Source organism: Mytilus californianus, unplaced genomic scaffold (assembly GCF_021869535.1).
Source record: "Mytilus californianus isolate M0D057914Y unplaced genomic scaffold, xbMytCali1.0.p SCAF_8, whole genome shotgun sequence".
In the NCBI taxonomy this organism is placed as follows: domain Eukaryota; kingdom Metazoa; phylum Mollusca; class Bivalvia; order Mytilida; family Mytilidae; genus Mytilus; species Mytilus californianus.
The window spans coordinates 11,690,272-11,709,161 of record NW_026262734.1 but is presented as its reverse complement, the minus strand read 5'-3'; the positions used below and the strand labels follow the sequence as shown (position 1 = coordinate 11,709,161).

The following is an 18,890-nucleotide window of genomic DNA, read 5'->3' as shown; positions in this document are numbered from 1 at the left end:
CGGATTGAAGCAATTTTTCGATTATCAGTTACGTGCAAGTGGTTTTTACTGGTTTGTTTACAGTGCGTCATTACTGGTACCCATCATTAGTTGGCAGTCCGTTTGTAATGTTAGCAAACATGAATTTCATTGCTATTACTGTTTCAAATATCAACTGTTTAATGATTGAAATATAATGACAAGTTACCAATCTTTTATTCCATTCCGTTTTTCTAATTCTTTTAAATGGTAGATTAAATGCAGAGACAAAACAACCTTAGGTGCGTCATTACTGGTTCCTCGGGGATACTCTCCATCATCATGTACAAAAATGTATTCATGATTGAAGCAAAATTTTGCAGGAACTTGTATACTCCCTAGACATGTCAGATATTCATTTCAGGAAAGCACATGCTACTTTATGATGTTTAACAAATAAAAACTTTCAAAAAGAACAAAATATTTAATTAATCTACTGTTATGTTGTTGAAGATGTATAAGTTTGTAACTTTGTTATTGGTATGATCTCCAATTTATTCTTTCTCTGGGAGCATATACATATTTTTGATTTGAGTAGTGAAGAATTTTGATATAAAGTATGTGTTTTAGTTGTTGTTAATTTTATGATTGATTGCTAAACACCGTGCTGCATCATTGTACACAAAATACAGTTACTTATTATGGATATTTTCTTCTATTCAAGTACTACAATTACAAGTAGTTGTTCTTGAAAAATCAGTCCTCAAATTGGTGGCATCATTTTTCATCAATAAATATCAGATGCTTTACAAGATAAAAATCCTTGATTTCAGTGCTTTGCATATGAAATAATTAAAGCAAAGTCTAGCTTAATAAACATTCTCTAATGTTCAGTGCTAATTAAACATGCTGAGGCTGCTGTATAATGTTTTAGTATTAAAGGTCAGCATTCACACTTTAAAACATTATCTAAATTAAAATCTGAAAGATCCAATTTTCAGGCACATTAGTTTTCAAATAAATACTGTTACTTAATTTGCATCAATGTAAAATGTTATTTTGTGCTGTAGCTACATTTTGAAGGACTCGTACACAATCTATATGTCCAAGCTGCAGAAAGTTTATTTATTTATTATTATTTTTGAAATTTGAAAATAACTTCAATTTGATATAGAAAAAAAACAGAAGTAGATCTGTAGAAAAACTCAGTTTCTTGTTTAATCAATTTATTATTTGTCAGATAGTTAATTATAATTATATATCATGGATATAAGGAAACTCTGTTTGAAGGCCAATAAGATTCTGTTTGAAGGCCAATAAGATTCTGTTTGAAGGTTAATAAGATTCTGTTTGAAGGTCAATAAGATTCTGTTTGAAGGTCATTAAGAAGGCAACAAATAAAACAAAAGACATCTAGAGGTCAATGTTCAGTTTTCAAAAATAGCAGTTGTCTATACTATTATAGATATAACAATGTATTTTACATACATATGTGATGTTCCATAGTACATGTAGTAGGATTTATGATGTGTGAGTTTAAAAAAAGGGGGGGAATCTTTTGACTCATACTGAAATATATCATAGTATTTAGTCATGATATTTTTCAGTAAACTTTAAAAAAGATAAGGAGATGTGGTATGATTGCCAATTAGACAACTATGAGTACCCAAGAGAGTCAAATTAAGCTGATTTAAGCAACTATAGGTACATTGTAAGGCCGCAATTAAAAATATCTTTGTTTCCCCTTACCCTACCCACCATTTTGGAAGCGGGTAGGAAGGTAGGCATTTTTTTTTTTTTTTTTTTTTTAGAGAAAATCCCTTAAATATATCTAACATACAGGAAAACACAGAAAAACAACAAATTGAACTTTATTGATACTAAAACAACATTCTGTATAACGTATTATGCATGACTAGAAGACCTTACAATTTCAGACTAGAAAATGTTTGTAAATATCAATGTCTTTGTGACTTAGAGTAGACCACATATAAATTGAGACACGGTTCTATATCTTTCTTATAGTTTTATTAATTCAATTGAAAATATAAAACCCCAACGAGACTGCTACCTAGTAACATTCGATGCAAAAAATATGTACACTTGTTTTTCATTTAAGGAAATACTAGAAGCCACAAACCGTGATCCAAGCGAGTATGACTACGCCTATTCTAGAAAACTATGAATTTATTTTTAACAATAAACTTTACCATGAAACCTTGAGCGTGCCTATGTGCGGATCAGCATTCGCTGAGTTAGCAGACCTTACAATGTTTGTTAATTCTTGAACACATTTTACAACGCTTTCAACACAGAGAAACAAAATGATAATGATAGTTGAAGTTCACCTACGAATTTTCCTGTAATGAAACAATATCTTAGACACTGTCATAATTATACAAAGGAGAAAGATTCTTTAACGAAGGCAGAGTATGATACAAGACATTAAAACCAATATCAAACCAACTGAAACATATCAATATCTGCACAGATACTGCTCACACCCAAAAAGTGTTTTCATTGAAAGGATTTATCAAGGGTGAAGTATTGAGGTATCTCAGAAACACAAGCAGCAAAACTGATCTTAAAAAAACAATAAGAAGCTCAAACGAGGATATCAAATATCTGAAATCAACGATTTTTTTTATCAAACACAAAATACAGAAAGGGAAACCTTGCTAACACATCGCCCAGCGAAACGGGAGCAACCGCTAGTAATGTTAACAAAATTCAACCCATCTATACAGAAACTAAAAATATAATGAAACACTGGCATCTTATTTCACAAAACCCTGAATGTGTGACCATATTTAATCACCAGCCCATTATAGCTTATAAAAGACATAAGAACTTACAAGAACTTTTATCAAAGCATTAGCTGGTATAGTCATCTCGACTTTTCACAACACAATATGATGCTGAGCTCGAAAAAAATCAACTACTATTTTATCCAAAGACAACTAGTGTATGGTCCAATATCACATACGAAATGAAACAAAATAGCATAAATAGCACGCCAATATACAACTTATTGAGTCAACCACTGATAAAGGCGAACTCGGGGATTTACCACAAACACGACAGAAACACCGGGCCTAACATTTAAGCTCAAGGGTGAGCTCGGATGCGCAATCGTAACTACTCGGCCATTCTCGCTACGCATTTTGTTATTGGAGGCGTAGCTAGAATGGAATAGTAGTTAAGATTGCTTGGATGCATTTATTTAAAACATTATTCCATTCCAATTTCAGTATCCTTGCATACGTTGTTTACCCTTTGCTGCAAACACACGGGCGACAATGATTTCGCGGAATGTTGAAAATACGGACATTTCAAGGAAACAAAATTAAAAAACAAACTTTTGAGCGAAACGAAAAAAACAAAAAACAAAGGGATTTTCGAAAAAAATTATTTCAGTCGGCGGATTTTTAGAGGGTCGGTCGGGTAAGGGGAAACAAACTTCATTTTAATTTTGGCCTAACTATAGGCCTTCAACAATGAGCAAAACCCATGCCACACAGCAAGCGATAAAAGACCCCGACATTACGAATGTCAAACAATTCATCTTATAAAAGCAATAGTCTGATTTATTACAAAACAATAAACAAACAAAAAACAAGAACATTGTACAACACAATAGTGTAACAACACAACATAAGAACACACTGTAAAAATTAATAGGAAAAAGCTTGACTCATCAGATTGGCATGGATCTCAAAAAACAACTAACATAAAGAAAAAAGACACAAACTGTCAATGTAAGAATGCTTAAAATTACTGAAAGCTAGTTTAATGACAATAGCAACTTATAAATAAATCATGTTCTCCCAGATTAAAGTATCCAATGGATTTTGTGTAAAGATGTCATGATAAACATTCTGAAAAAATCATGACCTTGTGCATTGCCAAAATTGAATTAAATGAAAAGCAATACACATTTAGTTATGTTTTACTTCATCAAAAACAAAATCAATGTGAGTACCAATAAAATGATATTTAACTAAGGTGTTGAATTGATATCCTTCAAATGTAAGTTTTTTTCAAAGGAATGAATCAATGAGTTAACATGGATCGTATCTTATTTTACAGGCTTTATAAACTTTTTTTTTTTGCTATTTTTAGTTTTAGGAAATGATATTTTAATCAACCCTAAAGACTTTCCTGATGTTGTTCTCAGAGATATTTTAGAGATTCATCATTCTGATAGTGACAACAGGTAAGTCATCTACATGTACATGTATTAATTCATTCATAGGCATTTTGCTTGATAAAATGATTTCAGGAATAAGAAGTTAGTGATATTCGATAAATGAGATTTAGAAGGTTATGAAAATAATCCTGGAAAAGAGAGCTGATTTTATGAAATCATGAATTAATTTTAACTGCAAATATTTATAAGTACATTGTAATTTTGTGGGAAATAGAGGAAAATGTGGGGTGAGCATCAAAGAGACAGTAACCCAACAACATTAAGTCTAAGGTTTCCATGGATCAGAAAGGGGCTGTTAGATAATAGTAACATATTTTGTTTGCTTATACATTGTAGTTAATATTCAAGAATTAAAACATTGCAATTTAATGTATGAACTTATTCTGATTTTAGCCGGTTACTGCTACAGGTGACTACTGTGACTGAGGAATTTCAACAGAAAGGTACACTACATTTTGTTTAACACTTGTGTTACTAGATTTTTGTGCTCAGTCACAAATATTGCTGAAGCAAATAGATTTACCAATCTTGATACATGTCCATTAAGATTTTTGTTTATCCTTCAACTCAATATTTTGAGAGACTTTTTATTTTTATATCCCATGGAGATAAAAATCAATAAAATTACACATCTACGTAACTCACTGGACACTATTACAGGTTATATAAAATGAAAAAAATATTGGGTATCTTAATTAAACACATAAAACATTTTCTGACACAAATGTAAACATGAAATAAAATATAAAAAAATTTCCTGACTTGTTATTTTAAAACTTCTTTTTTAATCCGTATATACACTTTTATAAAAAAGAAGTTTTAAAATAAGTCAGGAAAATTTCTTGGGTACACTTAATAAGATACACATGTACAATAAATAACATATATCCTAAAATTTGGTTGTAAAAAGTTTATATTAATCAGTTAATTGCCTTTCTTTTATTTCTTATTCTTCACAGATACCATTAGTATAGAACATTCCATAGCAAATTCCTTCCATTTAAAGGCTTACAATAATGTTGTTGTCAAAAAAGTGGATCCAAAGGTATGTATCCATAGCAACTTGGTTCCAGTGCATATCGTTTGATTAGAAAACAAAAGATGTTTTTTGTAATTTTTTACATTCAGTATGATATATAAAAGTGACTTGTACTTGGAAATAAGACTTTCTATTTCACTATACATAATGAATAAGTCAAACTTATAAAAAAAATAATTATATCATTTATTGTGTAATGAATTATATGTTGAATTTATTTCACAGTAACTTTTAATTTTATGATTATATGGGTCAACACTAACATGACAAAGACCATCGACAAAATGTGTTTCCATGGTAGCCTTATGTTTGTTTGTTTGTTTGTTTTTTTATTGTACAGGCTGTTGCATTGGATCTGGTTGAATTGTTATTTAAAGACCAGTATTTCAGTAGAAGTGATTTCTGGCGGCTGAGAGATAGTCTATCAAACACATGTGCTTATTTAAACAAGAAGTTGGAAGCTTACGACATGAGGTTTGTTTTGAAATGTATTGGAATAAAAGGAAATGTGATTGATTGATTAGTGTTTATTGCTACTTTCAGCACTATTGTGCTATTTCTTGGCGTTCAGATTTTATTGGTGGAGAAAACCAGAGTGCCTGGAGAGAACCACAACCTTTGGTAGGAATACTTACCATCCTAGTCAATTAAGATTTGAGTGGAGCGCACATCCCACATGCAGGATTATACTCACAACCTCAGTGTTGATTGACTTGTGATATAGTAGTACGACTACTTAGACCACCAAGGCCCCCCAAAAAAGGAAATGTGGAGTGTACATCCATTAGACAACAACCCAATGACACAAATAACCAAAAGACATCTAGAGGGCAATTTACAATCTTCAACAATAGACAGGTGTCTATACAACATGTCAAGCTCTATATTGTTCAGTCTTAAAATAATTAGATGTGAATTTTACTTGACATGCGACTAATGGAATAAGGAGTCAAAGGAAATTGAATTACACCTGTGCAATATTTAATATGAAATGTTTTAAGTGTATTTTATTATATCCAAATGAAAGTTGTAGTTACAAAGATATATATATAAATATATATATAAAACAGAGAATTGTGCTGTCAATTTAAAAAGGGGAGGTAATTCAATCAAATTTGTTATGTCCCTTTATTTGGATATAAGAGATCTGGCCTTGGGGTCATAAATGTCTAGAGTATGATTATCATACTCAGACTCAAAAATCAACCAACCAAAATACTGGATTTGGTGTTTCAAACACTAATTTTGTACTCCTAGTATATACTCAGTGAAGCTTTATGACCAAAAGGCCTGAACTGACATTTATTAATTGATTGACGTTTGCTTAATAGCAATGCATGTAAATTTGATACTGTTGCTTTTAATGACTAAAAATGACATGGATTCTATAACTTTAAATATATTTAAATGATAATGTGTGCAGTACATGTATTATTTTATTTCTTCAAATTTCAGAGCACAAGTTTATGAATTATGGTCCAAAGGAGAACGAGTAACGTGTGGTGTGATTAACTCTGATACAAGGGTAAAATTACACTTTTATTTGTTTTAAAAAATGTCACAGTTACAAGGGTGAAACTACAGTAATATTTGTAAAGAAATCTCACAGATACTAGGGTAAAAAGAAATCTCACAGATACTAGGGTAAAAATACAGCAACATTTGATAAAAGAAATCTCACAGATACTAGGGTAAAAATACAGCAACATTTGATAAAAGAAATCTCACAGATACAAGGGTAAAAATACAGCAACATTTGATAAAAGAAATCTCACAGATACTAGGGTAAAAATACAGCAACATTTGATAAAAGAAATCTCACAGATACAAGGGTAAAAATACAGCAACATTTGATAAAAGAAATCTCACAGATACTAGGGTAAAAATACAGCAACATTTGATAAAAGAAATCTCACAGATACTAGGGTAAAAATACAGCAACATTTGATAAAAGAAATCTCACAGATACTAGGGTAAAAATACAGCAACATTTGATAAAAGAAATCTCACAGATACTAGGGTAAAAATACAGCAACATTTGATAAAAGAAATCTCACAGATACTAGGGTAAAAATACAGCAACATTTGATAAAAGAAATCTCACAGATACAAGGGTAAAAATACAGCAACATTTGATAAAAGAAATCTCACAGATACTAGGGTAAAAATACAGCAACATTTGATAAAAGAAATCTCACAGATACTAGGGTAAAAATACAGCAACATTTGATAAAAGAAATCTCACAGATACAAGGATAAAAATACAGCAACATTTGATAAAAGAAATCTCACAGATACTAGGGTAAAAATACAGCAACATTTGATAAAAGAAATCTCACAGATTGACAAGGCTAAAAAAATTTACTTTGAATTCATTATTATTTGTGGGATACCATTTTACTTGGATTTTGTGGTTAAAGGTCAATGTTCAACAAAGTACAAATTTTCTATTTGCTTGCTAGTAAATTTATGAAAACTCACGAAATCAAGTATCCACGAAAATACGATTTTTCCTCAACTCCTGAAATTGGTACCCACAAAAATAAATTAATCCACAGTCAACCAAAAAACCTTCAAAAACCCACAGATAACAGATACACTTGTTCAAAACAAAAACAAAAATATTCACACATAACAAACATCACTGAAGAGTGATTGATTGTCGAAATGTGCGTTTGGTGCTGTAAAATTGGTACTGTTTAATGTTAATACATTTACAAGGGTGAAAAAAACAGTAAACTTGTTTATAACAAAGATAAACTCAAATACAAGGATAAACTTGCAGTAATACTTAATAATACCATGGTACAAAGTTAAGAATACAGTCAACATAACCATTTTTTCGAAATGACAACAGTGGTTCCTTTACATAGATTGAATTACTGAGGAAAACTAACTTGATACAAGAGTTTTTGTTATAAAGAGTTAAATAATTGTCTTACAGCTGATTAATTCAATTTGAAGGTTAACCTAAAGCTAATTAAAATTTCTTAGTATTGAGATCAATATTTTCAAGCTAAACAGCTGACTTCTGCTTACTTTTCTGCCAATTAAGGTTTCAACAGCTTAACAACTGTTTGCATCAGCTCAATGTAAGGTAGAATTTAAATGTTTTATTGCAATAAGTTAGCAGACAGTTTTATGAGTTTGCATGAAATTTCAGGTAGTTTTTCGATCTTCAACTTCAGTTGTTCAGATATTTATACAGATGAGTTCTGAGATGTGGGATTTTGATCTGTATGGAGATTTATATATTGAAAAAGCTGTAGATGGATTCTTAACAGATTTATTTGCCAAATGGAAGGTAAGAGAATAATGTTCCATCCACAGGGGGGTCTCTTCCTACATAAAGGTATACACAGACGTGCCCCTGGTATGGATCATTTTTTTGGAATGTCAAATATATCAATGTAATACAATTTTACGGAGGTAATATATCAATAGGTAGCCATGTTTATGTTAGTGACTCATACATGTTCATCTGTGTTAAGATGTCTGTATAAACTGCGTTTTGATATTTTTATATCATAATATGAATCACGTATCCCATGTGGTTGACATTTCATTGAAATGAGATTTCATGATAGCTGTGAAATATATATAGATGGGTTGTGATTTTCTTATGAAATATATAAATGGGTAGGGATTTTCGCATAAATCAATATATGAATAGGGGTGTTTTTCAAACCCCAGCTGGAAGCCTTTACCCAAATTTGTAGGTTGCAGATATCATTTTCTGTCAAAGTTAGATCCCAAATATCATTTACCATCAAAGTTAGATGCCAGATATGATTTTAATCAAAATTAGATTACAGATATCATCAGTCAGAGTTAGATCCCTGATATTATTTTTCACCAACTTTAGGTCCCAAAATATCATTTCAATCAGAGTTAGATCCCAGATATTATTTTTCGCCAACTTTAGGTCCCAAATATCATTTCAATTAGAGTTAGATCCCAGATATTATTTTCCATCAAAGTTAGATATCAGAGATATAATTTTCCACCATAACTAGGAAATCATTATGCACAAATTCAATATTTGCGTTAGAATTGGAATACCTGTACTGTATATGGATACTTGTGAAACAAAATGTTTAATTTACTGTCTCAAATGTCTCTTTTTCCAAAATGTTTTTTTAAAACTTTGATTGTAGCTTAATGCTCTAGAAAACATGGATTATAACTGTAAATTTTCTGATTGTTGTCAGAAAGTATTAAAATTAAAGTTTTATTACTTTTCCTTACTTTCAAACCAGAAGATTACGAATTGGTTGTTTCGTTGTAGGACCAGAATTGTCTACATGATGTGAGCATAGTCTTATTCTCTAGAACATTTTATGAAGCACAGTATATAGGTAAGATTTATTAAATTTGACACAATTTTTTTCAGAAGAGCATCCAAAACTTTTTCCTATTTGGAGAAGATAACAATATTTAGTGGGTATTATAATATGTACTGCCATTCAGGTGTAGTAAAATTTATTTAAAAGTTGGTTAAATGCATATACTACACATATGACAATAAAGCAATACAAAACATGCAGACATATAGCACATTACAAGAGTTATTGCCTTTTAATGAATATTTTTACATTATTTTGCAATTTTGCCTATTTTGAACACTTTAATAAATAAAGAGAAAATGTAAATTGCAAAATTGATCTAAAGGACAAGATCTACAAATAAATAAATCAACTTGGCAGATAGTGTCTTTTATCATACATTGAGTAAAAGAATTGTATGTTCTCATTCATGATAAAATAGTATTGATTAATTTGCAGAAGAGTTTCCAGTATTCATGAGAGACTGTTTACAAGTTGACTATATGGGTAGATTTTATGAGGATTTTTACAGGTAAAAATAGTTTTAATTACTATTTAAAATATAGATTTATAGATTTTTCTAAAATTTAGTAAGAGTTATTTTAGCAAAACAAACCAGATTATTCTTTTAGTCTTTGTCAATAAGTTTCTGTGTATTGTATATAGTAAGGTCTATACTAACTGTTAGATATTCACTCAGGTAACCATAGGTGCTGTATACTCATATAGCAAGATTATGTTAAATTACATTTACATATTACAATGAGTTTTCTTCATATTTTGACATTGTAAAACAGGTCACTTTATAGTAGAAACTAAGTCTGAAGTTTTCTGCATAAAGTTGAATGTTAAATAACATCATGACGTTACTTTATATCAATCTATAGGCCTAAAAGAATTTATATATAATTTCAAGTAATTTCTTGTTGATTAATTACTTTTTGTACCTGACCATGACGGTTGTTAATATTTATTTTGTAGAATTATTATACAGAATGAACGATATGAAGACTGGACAACAACAATTAAAAAATTACGTAAATGTATAAACCAGTATCAAGATTATGTTTTAAAATACCATGAAAGGCCTGGTGAAAAAATACCCAAGGCTTATAACTCGACTGCTGCACAAGGAAACTTTCTGGAAACACTCAATATGACACTTAATTGTAAGTTTTATTTATAAACTCATCATAGATACCAGGATTGAAATTTTGTACGCCAGACACACATTTCGTCTACAAAAGACTTGTCAGTGGCGCTCTAATCAAAAAAGTTTAAAAAGGCCAAATAAAGTACAAAGTTGAAGAGCATTGAGGACCAAAAATTCCTAAAAGGTTTTGCCAAATAAGGCTAAGATAATTTATTCCCTGGGTAGAAAATCCTTAGTATTTAAAAATTTCAAAGTTGAGTAAACAGTTAATTTATAATTATGACCATATCAATGATAATATTTTATATTATTCATGTTGTTGTTATATGTTATAGTGATATTAAGATTTATAAAGATTTCTGTAATTTTTTATTAATTTAAAACTTTCCTGATCCATTATATTTATTTAAATTATTAATGTTTGTTTGAGTTAACATAAGTTCAGTTATGTCAAATATTTTTGGTGTGATTGTTTTTTTCCATTATGACATCATGAGAAAAAAAACGAACACAAGAATAGAGTATACAAATAACTTTTATGCCTAAAAATCATTAGAGAAACAGATTTTACCATTACATAACATACAAATCTTTAAAATATTATATCAACCTCATGTAAAGTAACTTAATGTCTCAAAAGGTAAAATGTATTCTGATCAGCCTTTTATCAACTTGCATCAAATTTTATAAGTCCAGCTTTAAAAAGTTAGCTTTAATGGGCAGGTTAGCTGACTATTTTCTGTAAATGAAATTTTTTTCTCTCTCTGAAATAATATTATTCTAAATAATATAGCGAACCACGAATTTAAGAATTCAACGAAAAATAATCCCGAGAAATGTGTATGGAGTCGAATGTTTATTTCTGGTTACATGTATGTTATGCAGTTCTAGTATAGTGTTGACTAGCGATAAACATTGTAACATAACACATGTTTTTATTGAAAGAAGATACAAGTACTTTGATTAAATCAATAATAAATATATCGAATATCAGTGATAATTTACTTTTTAAAATTGATTAAAACTGTTCATGGAAAATAACTGCAAGTTGTTAATTACCGTGTCATAGTTTGGTTTACTGGTGATTAAAAATTAATAGGATTAAGTACGGGGATATTGCCCATAGGTAATATTGTTTATGACAGGAATATTTATTTTCAAACCTTTTAGGGATCATAGATTTATTCTTACGAGGAAGCTCCGAGCATGCTCGGAGGATGCTCGGAGCTTTTTAAGTAGGCTCTTCTCAGCAGTTTATGTGACAATAATTATCATGATCCATTAAGATGTCAATCAAATCTATAGCACTTTTATAATAAGGAAAGTAGAGCATTATAGAGGAAGCTCCATTAACACCTGTGTAAACATCTGGTGTATTCAAACAAATCTTGCATTAATTTTACAAAACTATAAAATAGATGAGAAATTCTTCAATATTACTGTACAATGCTTGGTATCAAGTCTTCACAGAAAGAAATTAATTTTAAAACATTTTCTTAATAATTATCATTCTTTTTCAATACACATGATACAAAAAAACACTCAAATTTTATATTTCAAATATAAATATATTTTAAATTTATACTATATAAAATGAAATATAAAAGTCATCAAAGACACAAACTATGGTTATTGATTTATAACCATACTACCAAAACATAGTACATTCAGTTTCATAGGAAAAAGGGTTTATCTTTTTTTTATATTCCATTTAATTTGACAGTTGTTTGAAATTAACTCTCCATTTCATTGCAGAAAAGTTTTTTTGAGTCGTAAACATGTACAGTATCTTGGGTGTTTCAAAGCAGTAAAAATATACTATATTCTACAGGGAAAAAAGGGGGAAAGAATTTGATTGGTTAACTTCTGGTGATGTTTACTTTCTTATATGCACTGAAAAGTTATGCTATATTTTCACTGTAGTACAGGACAGGATAAAACTTTATTTATGTCAAGTATTTCTTCATTTAAAACATAGATAAATTCTGCAAATTTTTTGAAATATAACAATCATGACAATTAAACAAAGACTTATAGGGGGAAAATAATTTTACTCATGCCAAGTATTTCTTTATTTAAAACAAAGCTAAATCTGCACAATTTAAAAAAAAAAGCCAAGTAAAGAGAGAGACGTACTAGAGGGAAAACAATGGTGGTATTACCCCTTCAAACCAGGCTTCCACTAATGAATTACAACTTTTCTTAAAGTAGCCATAATTTTCTATAAAAGAACTTAGTTTGCTATTTAAAAAAAACATATCACCATTGTTTAGTTAGGGTTATTACTTAAACAAGTAATTTTCAAAATTACCTATACAAGTTATGTTGAAAACGAGGCTATTTCAAATATTACTTCTATATCATGAATAAGTAACTTCTGTTAATATTATTTTTATAGGTGTCCATTCATACAGGTTTTACTAGCTTTAACAAATTTTCACAGACATCAGGTTATTTTCCCCATGAAATATACTGGTAAAACTATTAAAATCCTCAACAAGCACTAATTGCTTTTCTGATGCCACACTTCTTGGTCAAAGATTGGCCTCTTGGGGCTATTAAAATATCATTTCCCCTTAAAATCCTAGAGATAGACAGTTATAACTAGATATGGAACCTTTAATTAAGACTTGAAGTTATTTATAATTTGAATCTTAATCAAAAGCAATTACATATATTCCGTAAATGTAAGTACTAAGTTTTTTGAAGTTGTATAAAATAATTTATTAAAGTAATATTTTTGTCATTATTTTTTAAAGTAACCTCTCTATACTCATCTAAAATTGGATAAATACTTTATTCTATTTAATGAAATGATATGAAAATTCTTAAAAACTACATTAAGTCCATGCTTTATTTGACATTTAAAATAACTATTGAGTTATTAAATAATTTTTAAAAACAAAAAATAATTATAAAAGTGACTAAAAAAAATTACTTGTTTAGTATCGCCACCTGACTGTTGTTTGTGTCTTGATAACTTTTATGTAGCATATTATATAATACAAACTATTTTTAAATCATATCATCTAATTATAAAATTTGAGAATTTTTTATTATAAAAAAAGGAATGATTATTTATATAATAAATATAATAAGAAAATATTTAAATGACTTTTACTTTTTGTGGAGACTTGAGATTTCTTTCCAAGCATTACACAGCACTGTTGAAGAATTTCTCATCTATTTTATAGTTTTGTAAAATTTCATGCAAAATGTATTTGAATAGACCAGATGTTTACACAGGTGTTAATGGAGCTTCCTCTATAATGCTCTACTTTCCTTATCATAGAAGAGGTGTAGATTTGATTGACATCTTAATGGATCATGATAATTATTGTCACATAAACTGCTGAGAAGAGCCTACTTAAAAAGCTCTGAGCATCCTCCGAGCATGCTCGGAGCTTCCTCGTAAGAATAAATCTATGATCCCTTACTTATATGACTGTTTATTATATCATGATTAGGGAAATGAGCTTTCAATTATAGAGTTTTGAGTCCCTTATAAAATTCCGAAAAGAATTTATGAATTGTAAAACAAACAAATAATTAGTTGTCTCTGTCTATTATTGTAATAGAAGTTTTCAATGAACACTTTAACCTAGAATGAGCAAGCGAGGATTTTGACAATTCAAAACTTTTTCAATGAATTCCTTCTTTTTCGTTTGTTTTATTATTGATTAAACCAAGGAGGTTATATGATCTCCTTAATCAAAAATAAATCCACGAATTATGTATCTGAATTTTTTTTTTTTTGTAATCAGCGATCCACGAATTTACGTATACCACGAAACGTCTTTTTTTTCTATCCATGAAAATAAATGAATCCACAGTAGTAGAAATTAAAAACTGGGGTGATCTCAGGTTCTCTGGAAGAGTAAGCAGAAAAGTTTGGGAAACATTAAATACTCTAAGCTTTATTAATAAATATTTTCTTTTTATGGTTAATTTTCTGTTATCAAAGTTGTACAACAGGCATATTCCCATCAAACTAAGAAGTCATTAATAAGAAAGTTGTTAACATGAAGGAGATGTTGGGTAATATGTCAATGAACACAACAACACAAATAACAAAAAGCAGTCTGTATTGCTTAGTAATATTTATATCTTCATTTTCAGTGTTTGAGAAGTATTACTTTGACAGAAACTTTGACCGTACAGGTAAAGTGGCTGTAGTCATCACCCCAGGACCTGGAGTCTTTGAAGTGGACAGACAACTGACCAATATAACAAAACAAAGGACTATTGATTGTGGTAGGTTGTTTTAAATATGGCTGCTTTTATTTTCTATGGAAAAAAAAATAAATTCTATTATGAGTTAAATATTTGATATGTATCCCTTTTAATGTTTTCTTTTAAATTGCCTTGACAATTGAATGAACATGTGAGGTTATTTGGCCCTGTTCCTTCAGTCATGGTTCATTGAGTAATTTGCATAATTTACATGTTAAAGTATTGCTATTGTAATTTCAACATTTGCTTTTTACTATCAAAAATTTTATAAAGATGAGACATATCTCTGTGTCAACAGTTGATTGAAAGCAATAAAGCAGAAAATACCAATGCACATGTACACAATATGTTCTGTTTAAATTTTCCTCTTATTATTAGAGAGATAATTTTCATAATTATTTTACTTACGGTAATTCAATCTTTCAGAGGACTATAGATATCACTTGAACTATTTTAGGTGTAGGCAGTGATTTGGTTTGTATGGGAGAACAACCTTTACATGCAGCACCGTTATTTAAGGTAATTACATATCAACAAACCATCAACATTTCTCTTGTTTTGACTCAGATCAGGGTTTTTTGTTTGACGAGTTTTCACAGCTGCTACTTTGCATTTGTACAATTTCATGACACTCAATTTAATAGACCAATGAAATCTGATTCCTGGGTTAACTAACAACATTCCTCAACTGACAAACTCTAGCATTATATATATTCTCTAATTCTTAGCTGATTTATACTTTCTCCAAAAACAATTATTTTTTTTAAACCAATATATGATTTGCGTTTGAAGTTCTTCATTGGTCAAAATTTCAATTATGACATCAAATTTAATTGTTTTTCTCAGAATTCAATATAGAGATGTTATGAAGAAAGGCAACCATGTCGGTTGATGTCACATAAAAAGAAAACAATTTTTTAGCAGATCATTGAAAAAGAAATAACTTTGTCTGCATATAGTCCAAAAATTATTAGAGAAACACAGTTATTTTAAGGGATGATGCAAACAACCTTGGAATCTTTAACAGGAAACCTGAAGGTCACACATTTAGACCATTGGTCCATTTGTACAAATATCACAGTCAGATTAGATATCCTTACTTATACATATATAGTATACTGTATATTCTTGATTGAAAATATTTCCATTGAGCTGAAGTGACATGTATTTAAAGACTTGTCTAATAAAAAAGAAGAAAAAGTTAATATTTGATAGAGAACCTGTTAGTAGGATGATGAAACTTTAACTGTAATTGAGATTATCTGATTTTTTCTTCCTTCAGTTTCACAGTAAAAGTCAGAAGTCTGATTTGGAAGTAGGAGACGATTACAATATACCACATTGGATGAATCATAGGTAATTATATACATATGTTTATAACCCTTATATAACTCACCATGTCCATACAGTGTTACTCTCTCATTTATCTATCCTTCTTGCCTTTTTTGGCTTTTTATGCCCCCGCCGTAGCGGTGGGGGCATTAAGTTTTACCCTTGTCCATCTGTACGTACGTACGTCCTAAAATTGGTTTCCGTTCTCTAACTTGAGTTTGCCTCAATCAAATGTTATGAAACTTTTACACAATGCTTATTACCACAAAACACAGATCAAGTTTGAATTTTGGTGGCGTCACTTTCTTTAACCGTTCTAGAGTTATGCCCCTTTATTTTAAGAATATAAATTAGCTTTCACCAAGTAACATCATGAATATTGATTTGGAAATGTTTATTGGTCCATTAACTCAGGCCATGTATTCTTTGGCAAAAGTTTTGTATTTGTATTATGCCCTTTGTTTGTGTTGAATACATCCAAATAAGATGTTTCTATTCAATGAAAATGTTACATGACAAAATGAATTGAAGTTTGGTCATAATTTTAGGGATTATGAAACAAAAATCTGGTTTGAAATTGACTTATTTCTTATTTATAGTTATGGCATGCAAGGACTTAATCAAGTGATCAAATAATCTTATAAAGTTTTTAATATGCAAAAAGAAAATGAGGAAAGGTAATAGTTTGAATCAAATAATTGTAATGCAACAAAGTGTAGGATTTACTGATGTCCAATGGCAAATATTTCATGCAAGGATAAAAGAGGGAAATTTGGAATGGCCCTAGAAAACAATTGTATGTCATATAGGAACGAAATTTTGCCTTACTACAGGACACCTATGGACCCTTCAAAAAGTTGTTGCAAGGGTTCTTTAACATGCAGAGAGCATGGCACTTCTTTCTACATTTACATGCGGCAGCCAATTAAATGTCCTTATTATCACCTGATGTGACTGTTAATTTATACATTTAGCACAAATGGCCACGTTCTTCTCTAACTATTAAATAAAAGAATAACTCTGAATTTTTTTTATTTTAAATTAACAAATATATTATAATTATAGTTTCTACATATCTAAACACCAGATAGAAGCTAGACTACAAGGATCCTTTGTACCAAGGATTAAACCACCTCCAGAAATTGTAAGTGGAAATTTTATTGTATTGTATTGCATATTTTCTTTCTCTCCATGAATGGTCAGACCTTTCCTCTAGTTTTCCTCCATCAAAGGTCCATTGAAGCTTTTTGATGTGTTCATAAATTTACACACTTAAAATTTTCAATATTGAACCCACACTTGAGTCTCCCAACCATTAAACATTGTTGTTAGAGCCCTGATAGGATGATTTTTGTGAGTTAGATGTTGCACAAAGTCACTGGCTGGTTAGATATATTTCAGTCATCTTCTTTATCTGTATGTTATGAGTACACATAACATTGTGCATTGAGTTAACTTTCTGTAAAACCTATCAAAGGCCATTTCAGGCAATTTATCAATATATGATTGAATATTCAATTTATACAATAATGTATACATGTATCATGCATACTTGTCATGAAAACCATTTTATTAACATTTACATATATAAGGTGCATGCAGAATGTCCGGTGCATAGCTGACGTAAGGCATTTTAGGCACATGCCTTCACATTATTTTTTCAAAAAACTAACTTTTAGATTCTTTCCCCATCCCTTTTAAGATGCATGTGAAGTCGTCAAAACTCTTTAATCGTCCAGTCAAATGTACACTGTCTATATATATCTTGTCAGTCATTAATGATTGACGGGAGTTTAAAAGAATAATAATCTGTTTTATGTACAGTCTGTAGCAGTATTTTAACTTATACTGTTATAGAGACAATTGAGTTGTGGAAAATGTCAGAACCTAAAGTAAAACATACTAGAAAATAGAACTTTGGACGAAATGTTTAAAAAAGTAAGACAAAGTGAATCTTCAGAAAGTCAAACGTTATCAAAACAAATACCCCCCGGTGGATCGCTATCCTTGCCGTGGTCGGGGGGCTTGCGTGTCTCAGTGACCCCAAGAGCTATGCCAGTTGGAGCTTCGTCTCCTGGTAGGGTTACCCATGCTGGACAGGTCGAAGGGTAGAGACCAGACTAAAGTGATCCGAACATCGTACGAGTTGCCCGATGTTTTGAATAAAATAGGCTCTCCAACCCGTTGGCCGTGGGTTGCTACCCGTGTCGGTGGTTGACGAGATCCTTGCGGATGAGGGCTGTAGCCAGACTCCTTACGGTCAGAAAATACCCGGACGGACAAGACTATAGTTCAATAAGCTGCTTTGGCTCCAATATCATCTAAACGGGAGGTCGGATGGACCCGGTTCGATCAATCGGCTGGTCATGTTGAGCCCTTCAGTTAATCCTCAACAATAAGCTTTCATGTAACAATTTTCATGATATACACATGTGTTTTAAATAAAGCTATTTATATTTCGGATAACTGAAGAAGGCGATGGCTCATGGGTCAATCAAGTGGTACGCTTTCTATTTCGCTTGATGGATACGCTCTGCTTGAGTATACCATTCTTGGAACATCTGGTGCTTTCCGCAGTGGATCTTGGGTGCTAATTTTGGGGACCAGCTACGTTATACATGTTATACTTGGAGCTCGTTT

The 18,890-nt window shown here is 30.5% G+C and overlaps 1 protein-coding gene across 4 annotated transcripts in view; it reads left to right on the top strand.

Annotated features, from left to right (window-relative positions):
* Positions 1-18,890, top strand: part of LOC127712073 (GATOR complex protein Iml1-like) — a 111,549-nt gene that overhangs the window by 886 nt on the left and 91,773 nt on the right. For all 4 annotated transcript variants that reach the window (XM_052218270.1, XM_052218267.1, XM_052218268.1 and 1 more), the window contains exons 2-14: positions 4,081-4,174; positions 4,562-4,611; positions 5,128-5,213; positions 5,548-5,681; positions 6,663-6,732; positions 8,371-8,511; positions 9,496-9,565; positions 9,992-10,064; positions 10,514-10,701; positions 14,805-14,939; positions 15,376-15,437; positions 16,201-16,274; positions 17,316-17,394. In XM_052218270.1, coding sequence (XP_052074230.1) covers positions 4,081-4,174; positions 4,562-4,611; positions 5,128-5,213; positions 5,548-5,681; positions 6,663-6,732; positions 8,371-8,511; positions 9,496-9,565; positions 9,992-10,064; positions 10,514-10,701; positions 14,805-14,939; positions 15,376-15,437; positions 16,201-16,274; positions 17,316-17,394 — 1,256 coding nt within the window. The remainder of the gene's footprint in view (positions 1-4,080; positions 4,175-4,561; positions 4,612-5,127; positions 5,214-5,547; positions 5,682-6,662; positions 6,733-8,370; positions 8,512-9,495; positions 9,566-9,991; positions 10,065-10,513; positions 10,702-14,804; positions 14,940-15,375; positions 15,438-16,200; positions 16,275-17,315; positions 17,395-18,890) is intronic.